The 27,889-nt window shown below is 41.5% G+C and overlaps 1 protein-coding gene across 1 annotated transcript; it reads right to left on the bottom strand.

Annotated features, from left to right (window-relative positions):
* Nucleotides 1–32: 32 nt before the first annotated feature.
* RDH10 (retinol dehydrogenase 10) lies at nucleotides 33–27,889 on the bottom strand. The gene is made up of 6 exons (XM_021688178.2): nucleotides 27,328–27,889; nucleotides 25,461–25,696; nucleotides 5,036–5,134; nucleotides 3,658–3,803; nucleotides 1,520–1,651; nucleotides 33–1,416 (listed from the first exon to the last, which is right to left on the bottom strand). Exons 1-6 carry the CDS (start codon nucleotides 27,614–27,616, stop codon nucleotides 1,293–1,295), a joined length of 1,026 nt encoding a protein of 341 aa, XP_021543853.1. The 5' UTR covers nucleotides 27,617–27,889; the 3' UTR covers nucleotides 33–1,292.

Genomic DNA, 27,889 nt, shown 5'->3' with positions numbered 1-27,889 from the left:
TGATCACTAAGAATCACACTGTCAGTGGCATGTAAGTTAATTCTTTAAATTTAATCAGTCCTTTATAAAACTTCCCAATTAATTAGTAAAAGATGGCTTATTTTAATAGCCTTAAACATCGGTCGCTATTTAAACAAGACATTCTAAAAAAAAAAAAGCAATCACATAATAGTTTATAGTAATTTACAAGTGGATGGTATACATTTAGATACAGAGGTAGAAGTCCACTTTAACAACATTTCACTAAAACACATTTACCAAATTCAAGGCACAAAATAGTTTGCTTTACAAAAAAATACTGTAAAAATGTCAATTGCTGTTCTACAATGTGAATAAAACTTTCAAAAGAATCTTTACAACCTTCCATACGTACTCCATAGAATATGATTTTTTTCCCCCTCACTAATCATAGTTGGCACAAAAATGGGGACTTTTTTTTTTTTAATGCAGAAGCTCCCATTTTTAGAAACTGTTCCTTTGCAGAGCTGCTATGTATTCTAGATAAAAGTCCATTCAAATAAATGAAGCACAGCAACTTCCTGAGGAAAGGGCACTTTCTGGATGCAGCAAAATTCACAGGTAGAAAATGTATGACCTTTGTGGATAACTAGGTCTCCAGAGGAATAGAGCCTTAAGGAAAGATTTCAGAGACAAAATTAAAAATTTGGCTAACACTTTAGTCCTTATGACTTTAAAAAAGAGACCTGATCCCTGTTAATGTAACAATCAAACATCATTTACTTCGAATTGATGGAGATTTCAAAATTCCTTTTTAAAAGAGCTGTACCCACAAACACCACGAACAGCCACACGGGCTTTGCAAAACTGAAACTTAGAAAACATGAGAAAATATAGCACTATCAGTCCTTGAAGTTGCAAGGGTGTCAACTGGCTAGAGTTTAATTACAAGAATTAATAAACTCTATGGAGATTTAAAAAAAAAACACCACACAGGTGAAACACACTGTCGTTATCATCTCTAGACTTTCTGCTCTTTAAGAAAAATAATGGTAGCCTGGAGACGTCACACAGTGCTTGTCTAAAAGATTTGACTCGTTTTAGGGTTCTGCCTCAAAGGACCCTGTTGGCAACAACGTAAGCTCACTTTTGCTGATCACATTTTCCAAGTATTCTAGTCGGTTAATTTGCACTTTATTTATTTTTTTAAAGTTGATTAAAAAAAAAAGTCAACATGGGTTTAGAATCCAGAAAATGTCAGTAATGCTGATGTGGATCAGACAAACACCTTGATCGTCTTCTGATAGAAATGATATTCCGTACAAAAAAGATCCTTAGATGCCATTTTTCGCTTCATTATTGTTTGTGGCTTGTTTTCTTTGAGCAATAAACGGGTACATACACTTGTCTGCTCCTAGGAACCGATACATGCACACAACTGCTTCAAAAGGGAGGATGCTGAAAAAAGAAAGGGGTCTGTTAGTGAGTGCACACCAGCTCTCGGTAGGTTCTGGGGGTGGGCATGGGGAGACCTGACCCAGGAGGGAACCCACAGAGTTACCTCTTCATGAAAGTCACGATGTACATGAGGCGGGGGGTGCAGATCATGGGCTGGTCGGTGAGGATGGCCTTCATGGCCTGCTTCACACAGTAATCAGGCTTCAGAGGGGGCAGAAAAGGCTCAATTTCTTTCCTGAAAGTTAAATATTCAAAAAATGAAATTAAGCAAAAACACAAAGTAGGGAAGACTGGAAATACACATCCAAACATTAACAGTGAGGTTATCTAAGTGTCAGGATCTTAGGTCCATTTTGTTTTCTGCATTGTATTTTTCTGTATTTTCCAAATTTTCCTACTATGAATATATTTTATTTGCATAGTCTAGAAAAGGGGTTAAAAAAAAAAACCAAAATTGGTCTGCTTTTCTGTAAGGTGAGACAATGTTTTTATTTTATTTTTTTAAAGATTTTATTTATTTATTTGGGCGCCTGGGTGGCTCAGTCGTCAAGCGTCTGCCTTCGGCTCGGGTCATGATCCCGGGGTTCTGGGATCGAGTCCCGCATCGGGCTCCCTGCTCGGCGGGAAGCCTGCCTCTCCCTCTCCCACTCCCCCTGCTTGTGTTCCTGCTCTAGCTATCTCTCTCTCTGTCAAATAAATAAATAAAATCTTTAAAAAAAAAAAAGATTTTATTTATTTATTTGACAGAGAGAGACACAGCGAGAGAGGGAACACAAGCGGGGGGGTGCGAGAGGGAGAGGCAGGCTTCCCGCCGAGCAGGGAGCCCGATGTGGGGCTTGATCCCAGGACCCTGGGACCATGACCCGAGCCGAAGGCAGACGCTTAATGACTGAGCCACCCAGGCGCCCCGAGACAATGTTTTTAAAATGCCTTAAAATGTATTTCATATTATTTTTCTATTTTTTTCAGTAGAAAAAGAAGAGGGTGTCTGGCATAACAAACACTAAACCCAAACACGATACCAAACTTTTAGTGCTGAGTGTTGTTAGAATGATGGCATGTAACACTGGCATAACTTTTCTGAGTGAAGTAAGTCAGCGATATACTTTCCTGGATGCCCCAAGAGGGAAAACCAAGGTATTTTCTCTCAGGGGTCTCTGAAATGAAGTGCATATAGACATCCTACCTTCAGCTGAATTCATTACATGACACGTTGAAATAACCTAATAGTATAATTTATTCCCTTCACTTTTCATTGTCCCACCACAGCTTTGGACACCTGTCATATGCTAAATAGGAAACAACTAAATAGGAAACAGGGCTCCTTAGACCCTAGGCAATTGGCTCTTAAGTATACAAGACGAAGAGACAAACCAACACACACACACGTGTGCATGCGCTTGGGAAAAGCGGCAGAGCTCAAGTCCGTTCCCAGTCCAGACTTGGAGTCAGCCAGAGATTGGAATGACTCAAATGGAGCTCCACCTACTTCACAGTGTGGCCAGCTTCAGGATGTGTTAAGAACAGCCCTGACCAACAGGGAACTGGTTCGGTTATCTACCCTTGCCTTGCAAATTCATCCAAGCAAAGATCTCAAAGTAAGCATGTCTTTACAAGTATCCTTTTAATGATTCGTGGTTTTGTTTAATCTGCTAGTTCAAGTCAGACGTGACCTGACATTTATATTCCCATATGCCTCCTTTCAAAGTGTGTGGGTATTTTATTTCATTTTTAGTAAATCTAAATAGTTCTTCTCATTCTGTTACAGTGAATCTACCTACATATACTCTCTGTGAAAAGAAAGCTCCCAAATCTGGAGGGCAATATTCAAAGGGCTTTTTAGAAGAAAGGCTTACTCTTTTGTGACAGTCACATTGTTTCATATCCAAATCAAAGTCACATTCATTTACCAACACTAATACTAAAGAAACAAAATAACTCCTAAGGAAGTAGCTTCTAAGGGAAACCCTGGATATTTATGTTTCCTCCTTGAAGGTACAAAGAGGCCAATTCCTGTCTGATGCTTCCAGATTGACTTCCTCACATTAGTATCAGCATGGTACCAGACCCTCACTCGTTAATCTTATTCACCTGAATTTTACAAACCTTGATCAATGAGGTTTGTAACAGGTTTAATTGTCAAATGATAAAGTGCAAGATCCAATTCTACGTATTCTCCCAATATGGAAAGATGGTTTCTAAAACAGCTTTTTATCAGTAATAAGACAGGTTCTCACTGACCTGATTCGGCAGCCTCGGAACATGCCCGTGTCTACAAGGTAAGGGCAAACCAACGTTGTTTTAATTCCATCTTTTTCAGCAGCCTTTAACTCATGGCTCAGGGATTCGTGAAAACCCACCACTCCAAATTTACTGGCACAATAATCCTGAGTTAGAGGGGGAGAGAACAGAAACACTAAGTATGTGCATAGATCTCCCACCAAACCGACCAAACCCAAGCTTCCCTGATCCTATTACTTTGGTTGCATGTTTGATACAGAAGGTTACAGGTGACTAAGCAAAGAAAAGGAAAGCATTTTCAAAGACAGATATCTGATGTGGTTCAGTGCAGAAATAATATTTTCAAAGCAACAGCAGAAACAGACGAACACTTTTTGCCACATCGACCAAGTATCGTATTACTTTGGGGAAGTTACCATAAAGGATTTTATAAAAGCTAACAAGCTGGAGCTAAAAATGGAGAGAGGTTCACTTTGAAGCGTCTGGAAAATTTACAAATGGTCTCTTGTTCAGTAAAGGAGAATGAAAATCCAGTTTGCTTCGTTATCGCTAGGAGAGAAAGGCAAATCTAGCTTAGGTTATAAGTTATTATGATCCGATCTTCTCTTTAGGGTAAAGTAAAAATGGAAATGGTAAGTATACCTTGTAAACTTAAGCCAGACCTTAATCTAAGAGCACATGGTATAGAAAGTTCTTATCCCTTACCCCACCTTAAATGTGGGAATGGAAATGTAGAATATGGAAGCCATCTATTCTGTGTCCTTTTGCCTATTTGCATGGGGGTGAGGTTTTCAATTTTATGCTAGAAGCACCCAGAGGACAAACAACACAGAACGATATACATACACATGCTTTACTATTGGAATATGGTAAAGAGTGGGGTTTGATTAAGCCCAGTTCTGCAAACTTAACAATGCAAGACACCTCACATCCACCATAACCATCTCCTCTGATGGACTGATACAAGATAGGTCACTTTTGGCAAGTTGACCCAAACAGGACGTCAACCTTTGGCCTCACGTATCTGTTTCCCGGGGTACTGCCACTGCCCTCCACAGTTTCATTCTTGACCCTGTGCCTCCCCGCCATCATCAAGCAAAACTGCTAAGGAAAGTGGGGCATACCGAGGACTAGCAGTCCCACTTTTCCTGCTGCTGAGGCTTTGTCAAACTAGGGTAAGTGATTTTATGGCAGAAGGTATTAGAGGTACGCTTCAGCAGCTGGCCCCGGGCTACTGCAGAACATTCCACACACAGCACACAGGTCGAGCAGAGTGCTCTCATGAATGTGTGGGCAGCAGGCGCTCTTCGGAGGACTTTGGTATACTCGACACAAGATAAACCGATTGAAGGAAGGAAAGGCTTTATATCTCACAAACCTCAACTCCAGCAGTACTGAACAATCCCAAGGAACTTGCAACTGTCACAATATGACCATGATTAATCTCCAGCATGGTAGGAAGAAAAGCCTTTGTGGTCTGAAAGAGAAGTAAGAGTCAAGCTTTAGAAAAGACACTGTGAATTTCATTTAAAAGCCAATCCTACCTAATGTTTTAGCGACATAACAAAATCAGTTTTACCCACATAATGGTACATTTTCCCATTTGTTTCAAGATCTTACCCATCTACTAAAAGAGAAGATCCTTTGATTGTCTGGTTAGCATAACACCATATCATTGGTGTGGCAGGCCTATTAGAAGCCGTGACCAACAAGACCGTAACACAAGAGTTTTTGGGGACAATCGCCAGAGATGAAAAGAAAGCCATTAGTCGAAGGCTCTTTATCACCTTTCAAGTGATAGTTATCTGCTAATCTAAACTACTCCCAGGTCAGGGATCTTTTTATGCTCATGACACTTTAACACAGCTATCTCACGGTCTGTGAGGGGCCTCCAGCTTACCCACGAATAAGTGCCTTGTATTAATGTCTCCCTTATGGCTATGTCCAAACAGGAAGAGACCCCCGAATGAAGAGATCGTCCAGCATCATCTTCCAGCATCCAAAGTTTTACCGAAGTGTACTAACAGGAGGTAGAGTATTTCAGGATGTAAAAATGCAGGATAAAAGTACAGGATCATTATAATGAGAAATGTGTCCTATGCTAACGGACAGGAGCTTCCAGCATTCTGAATGACCACACTCCCCTGGGGGGCTTACAGGGCAGTGACTTTCCCACAGAAGCAGGTACCCGGCCACTCAGTGTAGCTGAGCACGTGGCAGTTCCAGGGCAATAGACCCTTATTTCTTATTCACTAAACTCTTTCTTCCCCCTCTGGCTCTTTCACCTTCAAGACACAAGGCTGTATTTAAAAAAAAAAAAAAAAATTACTTCAAATTGCTTAAGATGATCTATTAACTACTCTACCAGGCTCCCAACAGCTTTATAACCTGCTTCTTAAAAGAAAGCAGCCAAGAGCAATCTGTCTACTGTTGAGTTATATCCCATTGCCAACACAGCTTCCCCATGATTTATGAAGTTAAAAAAACCCAAACAATACACAGTGGACTTAAAGAAGACTTGCATGCCCTTTTCTAAGGATTTCCTGGCTAAGGGATCACTGAAGTTTTGCATAAATATCTAATTTGTTACAATAACTTATGCATGTACAAGATCAAAAACAGTCACTCCATTTATTTTGAAGTTTCTCCGCACTCCAATCCATGATGCACACAGTTGCCAGATGAATGTCTGTGACGTGTCCCAAGGTCTTTCCCAGTCTGACTCCTGATCATCATGCAATCCCCCTCACCACCGACTCATACCCCATCTGTCTGGGCCTCCTCACTGTGGTTACCCAGGGCACACTTATTCTCACCCGTGAGGTTTTACCCATGAACTCTTCTCTTCTCTGACAATCTACTCCCAATGCCCTCATACGTAATTCAAAGTATAATATTAATCACATGTTTACAAAGCCTCTTGCGCTTTTCAATGTGCTTATGTTACAGGGGCTTCCAAATAATTCTTTACTGAAGGTGTTGAGCCTTTATGTAATTCTACACCACCTTGACTTTGTATTTCTTTAAGACATGGTCAGTACCATTTGCAATTACACGTTTTGTGGTATTTTGATTTTAATTGTTTATATTTATTTGCCCAGCTGCCTCAGACTAAGCTGGAAGATACTGACGATTTTTTCAGAGATTATGGAGGACTACTACTCTGTGATGGGCACTGTGGAGCAGAGAATGTGAACAACATTCCTTGTGAACTTCAGAGACCTGGCTTACTGCTGGAGTGTCTCTCTTCCAAGAGACATATGTTTCAGCTGGATTTTACTTCTTTGCAGAAGTGGGAATGGTTAGGGTAATTAGGATAGTAATTATTATTTTGGTGTGCTTGTTAGCCAAAAAAGGCAAGAACTGGTACTTTAGGTCATTATATGTTCAATTTAAAAAAAAAAAATTTTTTTTATTGTTATGTTAACCCCCATACATTACATCATTAGTTTTAGATGTGGTGATCCATGATGCATTGTTTGTGCATAACACCCAGTGCTCCATGCAGAACGTGCCCTCCTCAATACCCACCACCAGGCTAACCCATCCTCCCACCCCCCTCCTCTCTAGAACCCTCAGTTTGTTTCTCAGAGTCCATCGTCTCTCATGGTTCGTCTACCCCTCCGATTTCCCCCGCTTCATTCTTCCCCTCCCGCTACCTTCTTCTTCTTCTTCTTCTTTTTTTTTTCTAAACATATATTGCATTATTTGTTTCAGAGGTACAGATCTGAGATTCAACAGTCTTGCACAATTCACAGCGCTTACCAGAGCACATACCCTCCCATTATATGTTCAATTTTAAGCTCTACATCTTATATATGGCCATCATATCACAGAACTGCAATAAAATAACATCATAAAGAAGGATATATATTCCAATTTAAATAAGAAAACATATCCTTAAGTAATCAAGTCTATAAGTCCTCTTTTAAGTATCTGGTTAACTGTTCCCAGGTTAGCTAAAAAAAAAAGTATAAAATGTATTCTTGATGCGACTCAGAGATCATTTCTCAGTATTAAAAGTTTGCCTAGTCTTGAAAGACAGGGATAGATTTAGTACAAAGGATCCTACCGTTAAGTTCTTAAGTGGGGAGTCTCAATATTAAATCCCAAGAAATTACACACAATATAGAACGCCAATAAGAACTTGCTGCTTAATTACCTGGCGAGTCCGCATCCCTGATCCTGTTTTCTCACATCGCCAGTGACCACTCGCTCTAGCTGGTGGCTGGCCCTGGCTGGAAACACATGGGCACCGAGCAGGTTGGCGCTAATGACTTTCCCAGACTCGTGTGTGATGCTGTTGCCTGCAGGTGTTAAATGACTAATCCAGATCCCCAGTACTACATAAAGGTAGGTGATAGAAGATTAACAAGTTCTTAACTGTTTTTTAAGTTTAATTTGTTGCATGGTTTTGAAACTGATTAATGACCCCTCCCCTTTTCCTGAAATTAGTCTGTGGTATTAACTTACTCCTTCAACGATTATTTCTTGAACATCTATTACATGCAGGTACTATTTTATGATCTGGCCAAGCAATGACGGCTAAAATGGGAGCTGATTCTGTGCTTGTCTCTAAGCAGAATTTACACTTACCAGCACTTAATTGTGTTAAATCAGTATATCAAGTATAATAGTTCTAGTTTATGCACAGGGTACTCTGGCTGCATATTCTAAAAAATGTGACTTGGGTCTGCTTTCCTCACTCCCTGCCCTCCCTCCAATTAGTTTGGAGGAACATTTAAGCTACTGGTTTTGTATTTAAAGGAAAAAAGGAAAAAAGAAAAAAAGAGAAGGGAAACAAAAGAATCCAAATATGGCTTAGTGACCAAAATCTTCTCCAGTTGTGGGCTGTAAACATTTTTCCGGGAAATATGCTTCACTTTGAGTAACTAAGTAAAGTGTGACACAGTTCTGTTTTAATATAAAGCTTTCTTTAGAGAGGGAGAGTTAAAAAAAAAAAAAAAAAGGTAGTGGCAGGGCAGTGTCTAGTTTAAAATATGTGATTTCTTTGCCTAATAAGGGACAAACACAGCTTTCTGTATAAATGAAATCCAATGTGTCACTGCATTTTCTACATCCTAAGACAAAGGCCTATATTCTTTGTTTAGGAAGTGCACCGATCATAGGTCTAATACTACAATTACAACAACCGCTACCCATGTTGAGCACAACAAACAAGGTTCAGGAAACTAGGAGCTGAAAAAAGCCATCCAAGGCCAGGGTCAGCCTGGGAACCCAGACTCATTGTCTTCTAAGGCTGGGGTCAAACACTCAGCTCCTACTGTGTGCCAGGCAAGCCTGGGATAAGAGCATTCACATTAGGACCATTCGGGTTTCTTTTTAAACTTGGGTTTTCAGGGCTCACCCTGGAGCCGGATCCACGTGACTGAGCACGAAGGCTGTTAATCATTTCCTTTGCTGCCTGAATGCAGGCGAGCAATTACTGCTCGCGCCGTATTTCCACAACCCCAAGTCCTGCCTTATGTCTGGGGCACATTACCAAATAAACTTTGATCAACACTCATTCTATCCCTTACTTTACAGGAAAAATGCTATAAATAGGTGGCTAGAAAAGCATCACATTTTCAGGAATTTTCCCAAGAAACCTGACTAGTTTTCTTTTCTAATTACTCTTGCCCTCAACAGTCTGGTAGATGACATCTGAGATACAGCATATTCCGTCCCTGACACAGTTTGACAGCACAAAGAAATCTGGCACTTTGCAATGAATTATTAATGCGCACAAATATTGCAGCATGTACGAGATGGGGACCAGCAAAAGGTGAAGTGCTAGTTGCCATGACACCAGTCAGTTCAAGCTAAGGTTCATGATCTTTAACTTTGTCTCAAAGAGTCATTTAAAGAACATCAAGGGCAAATCTAAGCGCACACCCAAATGGCTTAAGTAGAAATTCACGCGTGTGCTGCCATCAGTGAATCTGAGAGGGGCAACTCAGATCACTCACCGAACACCTGGACTGCCGTGTTATCTTCACTAGAAGGATGGATTACTTGGATCACAAGTGACCACCTAGTACAATGACCTCTAAAGTACAGAGTTAGTTGGTGCCAGAGGTGGCTGGCAAGGTTAGCTAGATGCTTAACCTAAGCCAGAGAACTGCACTCCATCGCTGTGTCCTTTTGTTCAAATGTCTATGAAACAGAGGAGGCCTTACAGTTCTTCATCAGGAAAAAATGGCTGACTCTTGATCTAGGGGGGGTCTCAGAGTCAGCAACCCATATGCACTAATTGGTATGGTCAGTGGGAGAATTTAAAGCTGGAATGGACCTAGGGATCACTTTATCTGCAAAAAGAGAGCACTTGTACTAATGAACTCTGGCTAAAAAGTGTGGAGATAGACCTTTGCACACCCATGAGTAATTTTATCACAAGACTCCCAATACCATAATCGGCCACCAGCTGACTGGGTTGCTATGTGACTAAAAAGAAAAAAAAGAAGGGGGGGGGAAGGACATTGAAATGGACCCTGACATTCTTATGAAACATACTTAAGTCTAATGTCGCTATAGCTCCTCAGGGTTCCTCTTCAAAGCCCTGGGCACTTTGAAAGATAATGTAAAGGTCATATTTCTAATATGAACAAGAATTTCTTAAACAGAAGTGTGACTGGACATAGACATGACATGTCCTATCTCGAGAAATCTTTGAAAGTTAGGTTTACGCCAAATTAACTTCCAACAGTTCTAACCCTCTAGATCATTCTTGGTGCTCTTAATGACACACTGGGATGCAGGGCCTGCAGCTGCACTGTCAGGGCAAATTAACCTAAAGTTAAACAAAAGAGAATGTGAAGAAATGTGGTATCCGGCAAAGTCTGGCTTTGAAATGTTTGAGACTGATGACATTTTAAAGGTGTAGCTAAAACACCCAGAATGTGTTCTCTGTATTTGTAAGCCATTCCAGGTTAATGGACACCAAGGAAAAAGCCAAGTTAATTTCTCGAAGAAGGAAAAGGCCGCATACCGTATTTTTGTGTGTTCATGTAACTGTCTTATGGTCAATTCCAGAAAAGGCATCTTTTAAAAAGAATCCTTTTAAAATGTTTAATTCTCATTTGAACACCCAAGAAACAGGAGACTTTTGTTTCTAAGGAGGGCCATAAATCATATTATGATGGGAAAAGGATTAACACCATCAGCACATGTATAATAGTTTTCTGATGTGTAAGGATTTTCAGAATCTCCAAATAAGAGCAGTATATAAACAATCTGAGAAAAAAGAAACCCAAAAACGACAATCAAGACTCCACTGAACAAAGAACATCTAACTGGACATCCTTATAGTACCCCTCCAAGTTCAATAATTCTACTTGGTGTTTTGCTCCTTCTGCCTCTATTGCTACCAGAGTAACTTATCTTTATCAGAATCACAAAGGAACGTACTGTTTATTTACAAGGCTAAAATGACATCTGGTGGCACTCTTCTCCGAACAGTCAGTCACTGCTCCTGGAAAACTGTGATTCAGTAGTACACACTATTGAAGGCTCTGTGCAAATAGAGGGAACGGTGTTAAAAAGGCGAATAGGATAGGGGCACCTGGGTGGCTCAGTCGTTAAGCATCTGCCTTCGGCTCAGGTCATGATCCCAGGGTCCTGGGATCGAGCCCCACATCAGGCTCCCTGCTCAGCGGGAAGCCTGCTTCTCCCTCCCCCACTCTCCCTGCTTGTGTTCCCTCTCTCGCTGTCTCTGTCAAATAAATAAATAAAACCTTAAAAAAAAAAAAAAGACAAATAGGATAAATCATTAGCGTGTTTAAAGATGGAAAAATGGTGACATACCCCCAAGCTAACCTGGGAAAGGAACATATGGCTACATAAATACTCTTAATTCTGTAGATCTAAAGGCTATCTGCTTAGTAAACATACTGACCACCAAACTAAGAAATTTCACTTTGACCACAGAACGTGATAGTTGAAATTTTTCACTAAAAAATTATCTTTAATTAGGAAGTAAAAACTAAATCTATACTTGCTAGCAATGTACTGACTTTAAATCTTTTAATTGCATTTGACAGCACAAATTCTGAAATTCATGTAACTGAATGACAGCTTTTTTTCCCTCTTTCCTAGTTGGGTGTGTTTGTGGAGACAGAAAAGTCTCCCAACAAACTGTGCAACACAGCCCCAAGACAGTGAAGCCTGGAACGACTCTCTCAGACTTCACAAAATCTCCTATCAGATTGACACATACCGCTCTGTCTTTAGCCAAGAGGAGAAACTACAGGGTATGTCCTAACTATTGAATTCTTACCAATGTGACATCTACCATACTTTTATTATTTTGAGGCTACAGGGATTAGTGTAACACTTGAAGGCATCAGCAGTTAACGCTTAACACACATGCACTGGTATACTTCTACAGTTCCCCTACAACCAAGAAGCTAATAAAAGAGCTAGGCTTTTCAAAGGAACACCTAGATGATGACTCCATTAGTTATTCAGCAAAAATAAATGCTTCATTAACTTGCCTTCCCACTGCTAACGCATGGGATGAATCTAGCCCAACGCAGCCACTCAGACATTGACATTCCCTTGCATTTTAGGGTTTGCTATGCAGAAATACCAGAAAGGAGGTGACTGAAAACTCAATCTGTCTGGAAAGGATACTGGTCTTTGGAGTCCAAAAACCACATGGTCCCAGCTGCCAATCAACTAACCATCCTTGTTACTTGACCTCTTTGAATCTTGATTTTAACTCATTTGTGAGACAAAAAGAGGAGGTTCTCCAAGGTTTCTTTGTTCAAAGATGTTATGATGACTTACGTCCAATAATTCTTTCCTCGATTCCTACCACGCATTGGAAATACAAGTTGTAACACTGAGGTGTACCTTGCATAAGACTCTCGTAAATGACTCAGCAAGGTATCAGGTCCATTAGTGCAGAGGCCAGCAGCTGGTGAACAGTAAAAATCTGTTCATTAAACATTTATATGATGTCATGACTCTGCCTTTTAAAATAAAGTAACTTGAATTCATGCCTCTTACATATTAACGAAGTTACACATTCTCTGCAAAATAATCGTTTTTCTGTGTTTTAGAGTTCATGGAAGTTCAGGATGTTAAAAGAAACTCAATGCTGAACACAGTTTCTGAAGTGCTGTTTTCCTGGACCCTCCCCCTGGCTGAGTCCTAGATCATCAAAGGAGTGTTCCATGATCTCCTTCAAGCTCAGGCCCCCTTCCCTATTTAATAACGCTTTATAGAATAATGAAAATAACCCATAAAATTGCAGCCAAATAGTCTGCTAAACATGTTGTCATTAATCCCTTTGCTTTGCCCCAAACTCAAATCACATCCCAGAAACTGTAATAAAGACAGATCTTCCAAAGGGCAGAGGCTCCGGTTCTGCTCTAGTGACTAGTAACCACTTCCATGAGGCATCAACACTGCACACAAGCTCAGCCACTGCTCAGGCCATCTGAAGGGGCAGGACTCCTTTGTCCCTTCTGCCCCCATTCCAACAGCATAGCCCAACAGTGTCCTCAAGATCACCTTCCATCATCCTTTGTATTTTGTATGTCTGAACAGTTTAAATTCTCCCTCACTTCCTAGTTTGCTTACTGTGGAGTCTTTAAAAAAATTATAAGATTGCGGGGCACCTGGGTGGCTCAGTCGGTTAAGCGTCTGCCTTCGGCTCAGGTCATGATCCCAGGGTCCTGGGATCGAGTCCTGCATCGTGCTTCTTGCTCAGCGGGGAGCCTGCTTCTCCCTCTGCCTGCCGCTCCCCCTGTTCGTGCTCACTCTCTGTCTCTCTCTCTCTGACAAATAAATAAATAACATCTTTAAAAAAAATAAAAATTAAAAAATTAAAATCTTTACCTAAATGAAAGGTAAAATAATCAAGAGGTCACTCCTGAAAACTTATCTGATTCTTAAGCTTGCACGGTAGCAACACAGAATTTACTCATTATATATGAGAGTCTGAGGGGTACCTATATTGTAGTAGGCACTGTTAAAGAGAAAACTTTGTGAACCTCTGAAAGAACATGCACAGTAGCAAATCAAGTTCCATGCAGTCCAGTGATGATTTTTTCTAAGCTTTGGTTCTCAAGCACAATGACATTTTTCTAGGTTCGGAAGGCATCCTGGGCTTTAAAAAAAACCTCACAACTTAAATTTGAGCTCAAAAGCCTATTAGTTTTAGTTTATATGTCCATACCTTCGAACTACCACTCCACTACTAAATTAAGAAATATCTTCAAGGACAGTAATTGCAGATCCAGCAACTGGTCTGGTATATTCTAGCTTCCTCATGGGAGAACAGTACTAAAGTGGAATAGAAGACAGCAGTAATCACTTGTCAATCACAATTCTGGCTAAACCACCTAAAACATTACTAAATTGTGAAAACTAAAAAGGAAGACTTCCCCTTAGGTATCGCAAGTGTATGAAACACCATGCCCTCTGTTATCCAATACTGGAAGCCAACAATACGCCAGGGGCCAGGAGTGGAGGAAGGGGGTATACACAACAGGCAAGGTGGTAACTTACTTCCTGGGTGGGAAGAATGTAGCTCTTCACTGCAGGGTCTTGACTTTGTTTCATGATGCTTATGGCTTTGGAAACTCCACCCTGGGCACAGCCACCAAGGGGAATAGTGAGCAAGATAGCACCTGCACTCTTCCTTTTAGATACCAGACTAGAATCCAAAAAACAAAAACAAAAACAAAAAAAAACCTAGACTAGGATTGGAACACAGAGTGTGTGGTCTGGCATTTTTCTTGTCTATGAGATTCCTAAAGGGCTGATTAGCTCAGGAAAGAAAAACAAAAAGGCAGCAGGAAGAAGAATATTGAGAAAGTGGAAAGGAAAATGCATATTCAAGACCAGTTCCTCTTCAAACTCTGATGTGCCAAAGAATCACCTGGGATCTGGAATCAACTACAGATTCTGATCCAGTAGGTCTGGGAGGGGGCCTGAGGGTCTGCTTTTCTAACGTGTAGCTTGCCTGGTGATGCTGTTGATGCCGCTGCCCTGGCCCACAGGCTGAGCACAAGGTTCTAGGGTGGGCTGGGGGAATCTGTCTACTTTAAACCTTAAGTGGCCTCACATCAATTTCTCCTAGAAACTCAGCAAAACTGCAAGATTTCACTACCCTCTAGCCTACCCGTGTTCTCTGAACCAGCATATTAGAGGTTGGGAAGCCCCACTCTCCACTCCCCACACCCTTTCCCCAACAATGTTTATAAGCTAAGGGCTGGTTCAAACCAACGTCAAGCTCACCCAGAATCTATGGACAACTATGAGAGTTTACGGACAGATTCTCTGTATATTTGCATTGGATCCATTTTTAGCACTAGCAAGCCCCTCTGCTGTGGTTTGAATGCTTGTGTCTCCAAAATTCATGTTGAAATCTAATGCTCATTGTGATGGGTTAGAAGGTGGGGCCTTAGGGACCCCTCAGGAATGAGACCAGTGTCCTTCTAATAGAGGCCCCAGAGAGGCCTCTCACCCCTTCTGCCGTGTGAGGTTTTAGCAGACAGCGGTCTACCAACCAAGTGGGTCCTCACCAGACTTGGAATCTGCTGGCACCCTCATCTTCTTGGACTTCCAACCTCCAGAATAGTGAGACATACATTCCTGTTGTCTGTAACACAGCCAGTGTCCAGCATTCTGTTCTAGCAGTGCAGATGGACTAAATGGACTAAGACACCCCAGAGCCATTAGAACAACCTCACAGATGCAGATCGAGGAGGCTTCAATGTCCTCTCCCCACATCCATAGAGGCTTTGAAGGCTCAGCTTTCAAGACAGGGCTTTCAGCCTTAGCCTTTACCTGTTCCGTTTTCCTCATTTACTTTCTGAAGCTTTCATGCTTTGGTAAGCCTGCGAGGAAATCATGCGTAGGAAAAACTTAGCCCTTTACAAATCAGATGCTTGGGCCATTAAGTTTGGACGCCATCAACTGGGCAAAAGTGCATCATTTTGAAAATCCATAATTAGCATTTCCAAAGGAAAAACTTATGGAGTTATCTGGAATTCTAATCCCATAAGATTATTATGTAACAGAATAAAGGTTTTATATATTCTAGGAGATAAGCTTTTACAAAAAAATAACAACAGCAAAAAACAAAAAACTAAAACCATCCTGTTACTGACATTTTGGTAACAAGTATTTATAGAACTTTGTGCAGCCAATCCTTGTTGAAGTGCCCTGTTTATTCGCTTTTTGTGTCCAGCTTGTCAGTGTTGACATGTGAACTAGGAAAAGCAAGGAAGCTAAGTGACCAAGGATATCCTACAGTCTTCTCAATTAAGTAACCACCTCAGATGTGAACCATGGAAAATTACAGAAAAAGCATGGAAAAACACATGAATTGGCCTGTAGTAATAAAATTCTAATGTGGTATTGGCTCTTTAGTCTAGAATTTTACATTCTTGTCTAATTTATGGAGCAAACTTTCTGGTGGTATTAAGCTAGGTGTTCATTAGTCATTGCTAAATGAACTATGCTAGTAAAAAAAAAAAAAATCAACATTTGAAGGTGGATTCTTTCATTATACCAAAGGGCAAAAGCATAAGTGACTCATAGGAAAATCTACTAGGAGCTTTGAACATGTAACCCAGGTGAGTATTGGTAGAGATTCTAAACTACAGTCCTAGGATAAGGGACTGGGTCCTAGCTTCTTTCCCCAGGGGTGACCTTAGGCAATTCCTATAACCTCTCTCGTTTGTTTCCTCATCCATAAAAATGGGGATAATGGCTCTACTTAATTCAGAGTTGCTTTGAGGCTCAAATGAGAGAAGAGTGTTTATGAAAGGGTCTGTAAAATTTAAGTGCTGTATAAAAGTACGGTAAATGCACTCCAGGCTCATTAAGCATATATTTATAGGCTCTTTTGGTTATAAGTGCTATCTATTTTTGGTTATATTGTTTCTTCAAGTTTCTGCAATTCCTGGTTCTTCTTTTGTATGGCTCCCAGGCCTCCCTGCCCTCCAGGCAGTGCCAGACTACGCTTCCGGCAGAAACCCACTACCTGACCACCAGAAGAAGCCTCAAAACCATAGTGCTGAGAAGCTGCTTCGGCTGCCCAACCCCTTTCATCCAGAATCCTAGCCGATGCTGGGAAACAACGCTTTCCAGTAACACCTCTTCTCTAATCCTTTCCTTTAGTCCTCTTTTACTAGGAGCAGGCAACAACAGTTTTAAAATATAAATTATAACGCTCGACAGAGAAGAGTCCAGCAGACATAAAAATACTAAAAGTTAGCACAGAACTATTTTAAGGTAATTTATTATACCTGATGTTTCTTTTTCCCAAGAGACTGTAGAACTATCCCATTTTTAAAAATCCTTGAGAAATCAGTAGGGGGCAGTATGTTAAGTGCAATTTGCAGGTGGGAAAATTCAGGCTTTGAATTTTAAGTTTCACTTGTCCTCAAAATACCCATGTGCTTACATAAGTTACACCACAAATATTTTCCCACTTACAGTGATTTGGGAAGTGTTATTTTGAGCCCCATTGTTTAGAATAACACTAAGAAGCTGAACCTTGTTAATATTTAAAAATTCCAGTACTAAGCTATTTGAAAGAAAGGCAAGAAACTCATATTTTACGCAAGCAGCAAATGAGAAACACCACGGTTTCCCCAAACCAAAACCAAAACCAAAACCCAAAAAACCCACACACAACAATAACAAAAATACAACCTTTACAATGTTAACACAGTTGCCATCTTTTAACACATAACTTTGTGTGATCTTTGAGTTTCACAGACCAAGTAATGTTTTGTTTCCAAATGTGAATTCATTGTAAGTGGCTTGTCAGTTGCGCTAATTTGACAGCACTCAAGGTTGCGGCAGTAATTGCCCTCACTTGTTAAATATTCTAGCAGCATTTGCTGCAGTGTTGAAAGTTTTATGATCATTATGAGAGGATATTCAATTTTTCCCCGTGGTTCACTTAATTTTAGTTTCAGAGCATTTAGGAAAATGGTCCCTGACAGGTGCGAACTTGAGTTTTAAGAGAATTGACAAATAAAGTAAAAAGAAAAAGGAATTCAAGAATGGGCCATGCTGGGTAAAATCAAGTAAACGATGTTAGCATTGCTTGTGTTGAAAGGCATACCCTCCAGTGCTGGGATGGCGTAAGCCTGCAAACCCAGGCGGACGGGGACTGACTGGCTGGCCAAAAGTGTCAGGGTAATCGTGATTAAATCCCAAGGCCATGCTCTGACAACCTTTACTCTGCACGATGGTATCTTAACAGTGTTAGGTCACAACACAGGGAAGTTCCCTAAGGCTGCCCTACCACAAGGACTGGCTGTATGCTCTACCTGTCCACCCAGTATTTTCAGAGAAAGAAGTACAAGATTCCATTCTCTGGGTTCTTTTCCCATTACGTTTACAAGAGGTCGCAGCCTAAAAGGAATTTTTTAGGTCAGTTAATAGAAACTATAAGAAGGGGTTAGTTCTGTGAATAGCTAACTCCTATAGTAAACTCTGAGATAAAAAAATCACTAATTAAACCAAGAGAGATTAACACATTTTAATCGGATCCCCAGAGTTCCAGGCTCAAAACATTGGATTTAACTCATTCAGTTGATACAGGGAGTAGTTCCCTGTTTCTTAAGGACTATCAGAGTTTGTCATACTCCAAAGATTAGCTACAAAAGGCCCTTTATCTTGGGAAAATTACTGCTTGTGAGTGCAGGAGGAAATAAGATACAAATCCACCCTGCCAGGACACCCCCTAGTGGAAATTCAGCATAGTACAATTTGGGGTTCCAAAAACATCCTGGGTATTTAGGACTTAAACAGTGGCTCAAATTGGCTTTTTCCAGTCTGTTGGCTATAACTGCACCATAGTAACGAGGCTTTTATTCACTGAGCATTCTAAAACAAGCAAACAAACATGTCATCTACACATCTATCCATATAGGCCGGTATCTGGATTAAATGGAGGCAAACAGGCTATTTATCATAAATGAATGAGGCTTAATTTTAGTTTCTGTTTCAGAAAGTTTAGATGAGTCTGCTATTAATATTCCTTAACTGAAGGAACTTAAAAAAAGGGGTTTCCTACTTTATTTTTTTAATTTAAATTTTAGCTAATGAACGTACAAGGCATTTCCTACTTCAAAAAATTATTCTAAGTCCCAAATGAGGTTATTAAACTTCTTGAAAATAATTTTTTATTCAAGTTAACTAAAGTCAATTCACTAGAATTTGCCAAAGATCTTAAAAATCTGAAAAATGGTTAGGGTAAAAACAAATTTAAGGGCAGAGAATAAATCGGGAGAATGTGAACAGTTCAGTATTTGGCCATGGGGCTTGTAGCTCTTCCCTAGGCCCCGGTCACCCAATCCTGCAATAAATAGCTGAGGACCCCACCTGGGGTACACTCCTCCATTCAGCCTTTCTGAAAAAGCTATTCAATCAGTGTTAGCACAGGTTAAAGAATGCTTTCACTTTGACGTGTCCTATAGATTAATTTCTACTATGTCATCTACAGATAATGGATAAAGTCCTAGATGTAGAAATAACAAGGGAGAAAAGAACAAACACCAACTTCGCTTCTAGGAATCGAGATAAATAGCACATAATCAAACAAGAGTGGGCCATTCCCTGAACTGGGACTTTCAAACTTTTAAACTACTCTACAAGGACAGCCCCTTTAATCCATAAAGATACCATTAAGTCAACATGAAAGTATTTTGAATATTTTCTCCCTCTCCCAGAAGTAGTGATACATGTTTAAAATATTCAACTTCTTTTGTCTCCCAGTAAGACAGGTCTCAGGTGGCAGAACAGCCGAGTGCACAGGGCTCCATCAGGGCACAGTGAGGCGTCCAGCCCACCCGGAGTTTAGGGTTGACCAGGAGATATAATAGGCGACGAATTTGGAAGGCAGGTGGAAATCAGCTTTAGAAGATCTAAGCTGCCATGCTAATGAGCTTGGACTCATGCTGTGAACAATATGGCTACCCAAAGGTTTGGAGTAGGTTCTTAGCATAATCCTTAAGCACGCATGTAATAAATTCGAGTCTGCTTAGATGACCATAGGTTGAAGAGCAAAAGCTGGGAATGGGGAAAGAAGTTCAGAGAACTTTCTTTCCAAAGTCCAGGCAAGAGGTGATGGAAGCACAGGGGAGGACACAGGACTGGGAAGGAGGGGATCAAGTACATGGTAGCAACACAACAGTCAGGACCCATGGATGTGGGTAGGATGGAGAATTAAAGATACTGCTGATGTTCCCAAGCCTGGTCCTGGCCATACCAGGGGATTCAAGAAGGGGCAAAAAGTTCTGAAACTTGTTGATTTTAGGGAATGAGTGAAACAGCCAAGACAGTTGTGTGAACTTGGGAACTGTCTCAGAAATCAGAGGAAGCCACTGAAATCAACAAATTACCCCGCTAGGGGTACACAGTGAGAAGAGGTTTGAGCATGTAGTACTAGTCATTCCATCTCAGAAGCAGGGAGGCCGAGAGGACTGGGAAGACAGAAGAGAAGCAGGAGAAGGTGGGCTTATCATGGAAACTAAAGGCTGGAGTTTCAGAGATGGTTAACAGGATCACATTCTGTAGCAAGATCAAGCTGCACACTGGGTTTGGCAGTGAGGGGGGCACTGCTATTTCTTCATATGATCTTGGTTCCTTAGCAATATTTTCTAAACAACTGAGATAACCGGACACAGGTTCGAACACACATCAAAGATGTTGCAAAGATTTTTATAGGATGGTGCCCTGCTCATACCAGTTACGTAAAGTGACATTTTATCATGTCATAGATGTTGATTTCTAGTAGCAATAGAAGCAATTTGGGCCTACCATGTAACCTACCAAATATAGAAACTCGATGTTTAAGGGGCAGGTGATCTTATTTTGTGTTAGGAAACAAGGCTATGAAAAGACCCTGTCAGGGATACAGTCCCAAGTATCTGAGTAGTTGCTACCTGAGAGATGTTTTTAAATGGTACCACAAGAATTAATAAGATAAAGTATGCTTACTCCATGTCAATTTACAGTTCAGTTCAAGACCTAGAAAGTCTTCCTGAAGCTTGATTTTTATGCATATGATATTTACTTAACAACAGAAGCCAGTTCTAGTATAGACTTAAAAACTGGCCGTGAATTCCAACTTTTTAGTAGCTATGCTAAGATAGGAAAATAATACTTCATAAAGCATATGGTGTAACAATTCTTAATATTATGGTTTGAAGGAGGAAGTACTGGCCAAGTAGTTTTATAGGAATACTTAATGATTTTTTTTTTTTAAGATTTTAAATCTAAGAGGCCTCGAACAAAACTAGGTTTCTCTAACCAGAGAACAATACAGCATTTGAGATTAAAACCCAGTAAATCACACAGGAACTTAAACATTAATGATTAGGGACCATTCATGAGATCTTAGGTACCATAGCACTAATGTCTTTAAGTGCTACATTACTCAGATCTAGCTGGTGGGCTTTTACTTTTCCTGGATGGATTTTAACTAAATAGACTTTAGACATTTGGATATAGATAAATGCCTAATTCAGTAATTAGTATTTTAAAACTGTGAAACCTTTTAAGTTAAGTGGTCTATTAATTAACTACCAATTATCTTGTCTGACTACCATATCAATAGAAGTAAATTACCGACTAGCTATTTGACAGATTTAGCCCTTTACCATGCAAAATTTCTTCAGAACATAAAAGGCCTGGAGTTAAATGCTTTGGCTTCCCCCCTTTGGTTAATCAGGGATCAATCTGCTGCTCACGTAAAGGCCAAATGCAGCTCTTTGGTCAAAAAGGATCTACAGATAAACTCTGTCTTGTAAAAATAGCAAGCTAAGATTCTTAAAAAATAACAAGCAAAGCAATATTAATGTTTTGGGGAAAATACAGGCTTGCAATTCCTGTATGGAGGCCAACTTGCCACATTTCAAAGGAGACGAGCAAGGTATTTTCAAGCTTTTGTATTGCACAGAGCCACAGAGAGCGCCTAAGTGAATGGGTGCTATGATTATGCCAACATTAAAGTGCATTGTGTTGCATACATTCTTCTTGGTCTTGTGCTAACCCTGACGTGAATGTTGCACAACAGATTATACTAACTGGAGCCTACCCCAAACCTATCACTTCTTGACTGGTGACCAAGAGAAGGCTCCTAGGAGAGCTGCTGGTGATAGAAGAATCCTGGAAGGTGGAAGCATCACAGCAGACCGGAGGGCTGTGTAGAACAATGCTGAGCACAGCCAAAACTTTCAATGTGCAGGGAAAGAAATCGTATGAGGTTAAGAATCAAGGAGGGAATTGCAGTGGGAATCCTCTCCTCGAGGCCCAGCCATTGGGACGTATGAATGGTTGCCATACATTCAACTTGAGCTTGATTCCAACTGGGTTATCAACACCGGCCTTCTCAAAGTCGCTAGCCTCGCATCAATGAGCAGAGTTAATACACTACAGTAAATGTGAGCACGCGGGTGGGGCAGGGAGAATGGAAAAGTTGTGTAGCAAAACAAAAGGAGATACAAACCATTATGAATGTGAGCCAGCCCCATTTTGAGATCTCCTCAGTCTTGCACGGCGTTGAGTTAGTCCACCATAAGGCTTACCTTTTGAAATTTCAGAAGACAGGCTTCTGTGAGCATCCTGAGTAGGTGATCTTCTGAATCTTTAAGCAGAAGTCTAGCCTATTGAACACTCGTTTATTGACTGTTCATTGAGTCTTAGGAGTGGAGTTCTATTCCAAGCAGGGGAAAACAAATAGGAAGAATAGAACAAACTGCCTTCAGACAGCTTGCCATCTATTTTGGAATTTCAGGGCACAATGCATAAAAAAAAATTATACCAAAGAGCACATACTATGCCACAGAGGGTGAGAATGAACAGATGCTGCAAGAGATTAATGGCAAGAAGAGAGAGAGCTTTAGACAAGCCATTTAACTGCAGCTTCATCAGAAAACAAGGGATGCGACAAAATTAACTCTAAGGATCCTTGTAGCTCTAATATGCAAAAATGCCAGACAAGGGCTGAAGTGGGGAGGGAAGACTGTATTAGGAAATGTGCTAGGCCTTAAAAGGTACAGGAGTGGAGGAAGAGGGTCTTGAAGGAAGAGGCAGTAGTAGAAGGGTTTGGAAGTAGGAGCGCCCTCAGCTTTTCAGTGGAAGTCCACACGGTTTTCTATGTCATTGCACAGGACTTTAACTCTGAGTCAGGATCAACATACCATTCAGTATTTTATGAAAACAGACAGCAACTGCTACTTACAAGTCTGGCTCAAGACTACCCATTCAAATGACTAAATGACTCTTTGCTCAGCTGATCTACTTTTTAAATAAAATGTATGGGGCAACTTCTTCTTCCCACCCAGATACAGTAAAAAGACACACTGGTTATTTTCTTTGGAAGGAAAACAGCACATGCTAATGTATCTTTAGACAGTTGTCACAGACATTTTTGCCTAAGAGGACTACTGGAAGGGAAGATGAATTCAGGTAGCTCTTACATCATTTAACACCCCCCCCCCCCACCAAATCGCTGTAAAAATTATAGTAAGTCTTCTTCTAAATTTTAGTTGCTAGAACTCAATTTCTTAAAGGGTTTGTCAGGCTCGGCAAGAAGTCAGAAATTCCAACTCTAAAATGAATTTTCTGACTCAATATTGAAAATAAATTCTTCAGTTTAGATGCTTAGGGGAAAAACAGCTGGAGAATCCAGGAGCCTCCCATATTTTAATATGAAGTGACGTCATTACTGTCAAGGCTTCCAAGAACTCCCTAAATTGTGTAGTTAAGCAACATCTCAAAGCAAAGTAAGGACTCTGGGAAGGTGGTATGTTCCTGCTTAGTATATAGATTCAATTCCACAATAATTTTTCTATTGGAGATTTGATTCAATTTTCTCCTTAGGTTTTAGAAAGTAGTCTAATGTTAAGATACAGTTTATCAATTGATGTGCATTTTCAAAGCCAAAGCTATGGATTTTCTGTGCTTAACACACTCTCAATTAGCTCTCATTTTACAGAATGTCTAGTGAAGAGAGAGGCTGCTTTCCTCTTAAAAGTCTTTAACTGCAGATGATTGTATGGGGTTTCTTTAAAAGTGTGGTTACATTTGAAATTTTATAATTCAGCAAAATAATCATGCAGAGAAAGTAGACAAGATGGCTAAACTTTAGAGCATCGTTTATAGTTCAGAAACCGAGGGTCATCTCAATCAAAGGTTATTGGAAAAAAACAGTCCTGGTGTTGGTGGTCCACAACTAGCCTGCCAATGGCTGTATATCTATTTAAAGATGACAGGTTGACTAAAATCAACTGGAGTTTCTAAGGCAGCTTCATCCTTACCATTCCACTATGAAAACTCCAAGTCCACCTGCAATTCACATACGTCTTATTTCAAATGGTGGTTGTTTTACTCAGAATTAAAAATACATAAGATTCTTGATAAACCATATTGCCAAGTTTATTCATTTGTACCGGCCTTTACTCACCTGATCCACCCCCTTGCCACTTGCTCTTATGGACCCCATGGCAGCAAGGACTTCTATTCAGTTCCCCACCCCCACTGCACACAACACACACACACACACACACACTCACACTTTCTCTCTCTCACACACCTATGCACACGCCCACATGCACAAGCACACTTAAATGCCCCCAAACTGTATTTGGTAATCACCCTACTCATTTAAAACATCCATATGAGTTAGCTCATATCACTTGTGTGTTCATTTCTAGAGGTTTGGAAATGAATTAAACAAAGCTCGTGTTTTAAAATAAAACATTAAAGTAAGCTTCTTTCAGGATCAGAGAAATGGTTTGATGTTCAAGGAACAACATTTGAGTAAGTACTTCTAAAGCCAGATTAAGTTTTTAAGCAGTTGCTAAAAAATTAATGAGGTTTAATGTGACCTATTTAGAAGAAACAGTTCTTTGTTGTGTTCCATTAGAAGGCTAATCCGCCTATGGAAAATACAAAAACGAAAATCCTATCTCCTTACCCTTTCTTTATTGGCTCTTACCTATCTACAAAAGTAAAGGGGAATTACTGTGGAGGAAGAAGAGAATAAAGAAGGTCAACAGGGTAGTTATAGGGGAGAACTTCACACCTACCATTATTGAAGTTTAGCTGAAAAACTGGGGTCCGTTTGGTCCCCAGAGCAAGAAGGCCCTCCTTCCCTCTCATCCTTAGATGTTGTAGTAGCTCTGATGGTTAGAAGCTGATGTGGTTTAAGTCCCTGGTTCCCCAAGTCTCACAGTCCTCCTGCCCCTTATATAGTGACTCTGTGGTCCTATCAGGGTGACCTCTGTTCTCCTAAGAGAGGCATCTTGTAAGCTGAGAAAATTCTGAGATGTACTCCATCAGGACAATGCCACAGACCCTGTGGATGGTCAGTGGATGTTAAGTGACCGCCAGGGTGGCCTGACCACTCCCAATGGACCACAAATGCTGATCTCAGAATCTCTGGCACTTTCTAAAATGTGGCTGAGCAGTAATTTGGAAGCCTAAACTCTGACTTCAGGAATTCATAAGAACAAGCAAGGTTTTACAAACTCAACGGAAAGTAAAATAAACAAGCCCAGGGTTTTATGCTCCCTCTTGTTATTTGTATGGCAATCTTTCAAAACTAGTTCAAAATGTTCAGTCCTTTACCCTCTTCAGAAAGACTGCATGGGACAGGGCAGAAAATAATTATTTGACAGTAACTGGCCATACAGTGTAATTTACCACGAGGAAGTAACAAATGAGAAGGAGGCTGTCTCTCAGGCTGGTACTGAAGTCGGGCTCCTTCCCAACCTTCTCACTGAGGAGGGCCTAGTAATAAAAACAAGGATGTTTATATTTACCCAGAAGTGTGCGTGGCAATTGACCATCATGGTTCTCTCAATGAGCTCATCGGGACATTCCAGAAGGTGATGCCCAGAGACCACGCCGGCATTATTGACCAGGACTGAGACCTCGCCGACCTCCTTGCGGACCCTTTCCGCCGTTAGGTAGACATTTTCCCTCTTTCCCACATCACAGGTGTAGGTGAAAACCTGCAAGTTACAGTGGGGCAGAATTTCTTCCTCACCATTCCCAGCTGTCCTCAGAAGTCCAGATGAAGGGGAAAAAAAAATGGAACAGAGAAGGGGGTGGGGGGTGCAAAATGTGAGTCACATGGCAATCAGTAGGACAAAGATCACACAAAACAAAAATACTACAGTGAGCTTCAAATTTCTAACACCCTGAGGCTTGCCAATGACTGAACTTACAGCTGCCTTCCTCCCCCAAAAGTCTTTGGGAATTATAGCAATTTACTAGATAACTTTGCTTAGGGGAAAATCATGTAATTGTGACAAGCCCCATACAAGTCAGACCTCATGGGATCAGCTTCCTGGAGCTAAAGACACCTGGAAAAAACTGATCTCAGCCCAGAGAGTAACACCCCCCCCCGCCCCCGGCCCCAACCACAAACACTACACACTCCTCTCTTTTTTGAGGAATAGTGGCCAGAACCAGCTTTCACTCTTTTAGTACCAGCACCCTCAAAATGGAAACTCTCCTTAAGGCTCACAAATCAAAACTGTAGTTAACAATCTGAAGTCATCCAAAGCCAAGAAATGAACCTAAAGTTTCTCATGAAAGAATGGAGATCACTGGTTTGTTCTAACTGGAATAGCTGAGCTCTCCTAAGAAGCACCTCACATAAATCAAACTTAAAGGTAAATATGCAATTTTACCACATAAGATCTCAATTTAAAAACCAAAATTCTCTTTCCTGGTTTTTGAATACCTTTCTCTCTTAGGTTTTGGAAGGGAGCACAAAAATCTGTATTTGCTACCCCTCCATACCACTGTTGAAAATGTAACATTTTTGACCTTTGATTTTCTGACCTAAAAGGCAGGTGCCAATAGTTTTGGTGAAAAATGATCGATATAGGGCAGGGGTGGTGTCCCAAATTAATCTTCTCAGTATAGTTCATATGTTTTCTCTGGAAATGAAAAATTTTATCGAAGAGTAAGAGCCATTATCAAATTTCTTAGACCAATATTTATGGCTGGTTATGGTCTCCGCTTTGGCTTTAAAAAAAAATCTCAGATTCAGGTTATTTAATAAATACACAGCGAGGCAGATTTCCTGAGATTATCTAAAACATGAAATAAATTTACAGTGAGGCTTAAATCTTCCAAGCGCTTTGAAAGAGGTAGGACATCTTTCAATCAGGCTGAGTATATAACTAAAGCACTTACTTGTCTCTGGTGAAACAATGTTAATTATTTTCTTGTGGCTAAAGTTATAGTGAAATCATTAATGCTGCCCGAGCCTCAGCGGTTCAGACCACAGTAACATAGATACAGGCATCAGTGGAGTGTGAGAACAACTTCCCAGACACTTTAGTTCCCCACCGCAAACGGGAGTGAGGCATTTCTTTAGGATTCAAACCTGTGCTAGCAAGTTCCCTCTGCCTTCCCTATCCTCAAATTGTTTAGGAAACCCGACATTCGTCCCCAGAGAGACAGGACCTCCGTAAAGACGGTTCACCACACCTTCCCGTGTTCTAAAACAGAGGTGACCGTGTTCCTTTCTCACGGGGCAAATTCCACTCGCAGGAGACGAGGGGGTGGTTCTCTTCCTCGAGAGCGGGGCTGACCCGGGCAGTGGGGTTTCGGTCCCTCCCGGGGTCGGCTCGGGGGTGGGGAGAGGCTTGATCCGGCGCAGGTCCGAGTTACCTTGCAGCGCCGCGGCGTCGGCCGCCTCCAGGTCGCGGTAGATGTGGCGCACCATGCCCGCGGTCTCCTCGTTGCTCTGAGTGTTGATGTCCCAGAGCACCAGCAGCGCCCGGCGCCGGGCGAACTCGAGCGCGAAGAGGCGGCCCAGGCCGCTGCCGGCGCCCGTGATGAGGCACACCTGGCCCGCCACGCTCTTCTCCTTGGGCCGCACCAGCCAGCGCGCCGCGGCCAGCACGAACGCCCAGAGCACTTTGAAAGTGACCACGAAGAACTCGACCACGATGTTCATCGCGACGCCCGGAACCCCGCACGAGTCCAGCGTCCGCGTCCGCGCCCACCCCGCTCAGGGCAGCCCGGCTCCCGGCCCCCCGGGCGTCTGTCAGAGCCGCCGAGACTAGAGGGCTGCGCCCCGCGCCCTCCCTCGAGGTGCCCTCCGGGCTGGAGTGCGCGGCGCCGCTCCCTGCTTGCGCGGGGCCACTCCCGCCCGGGCTCGGCGCGGTGGCCCCGGGCTGTGCCCGCCGCGGCAGCCGCCCGGCTCGGCGCCTCCTGCCGGCGGCCGCCC

Source organism: Neomonachus schauinslandi, chromosome 4 (genome assembly GCF_002201575.2).
Source record: "Neomonachus schauinslandi chromosome 4, ASM220157v2, whole genome shotgun sequence".
Lineage (NCBI taxonomy): Eukaryota > Metazoa > Chordata > Mammalia > Carnivora > Phocidae > Neomonachus > Neomonachus schauinslandi.
Note: the sequence above shows the minus strand (reverse complement) of the source record. Positions and strands in the feature narration are given on the sequence as shown.

Coding starts and splice junctions, on each gene's coding strand:
- RDH10 (XM_021688178.2), bottom strand. CDS start 27,616: ATGAACATCGTGGTCGAGTTCTTCGTGGTCACTTTCAAAGTGCTCTGG. Junction 1,652..3,657: donor TTCCGAGGCTGCCGAATCAG/GTCAGTGAGAAC, acceptor TTTAACTTTCAG/GAAAGAAATTGAGCCTTTTC. Junction 1,417..1,519: donor ATCGTGACTTTCATGAAGAG/GTAACTCTGTGG, acceptor TTCTTTTTTCAG/CATCCTCCCTTTTGAAGCAG.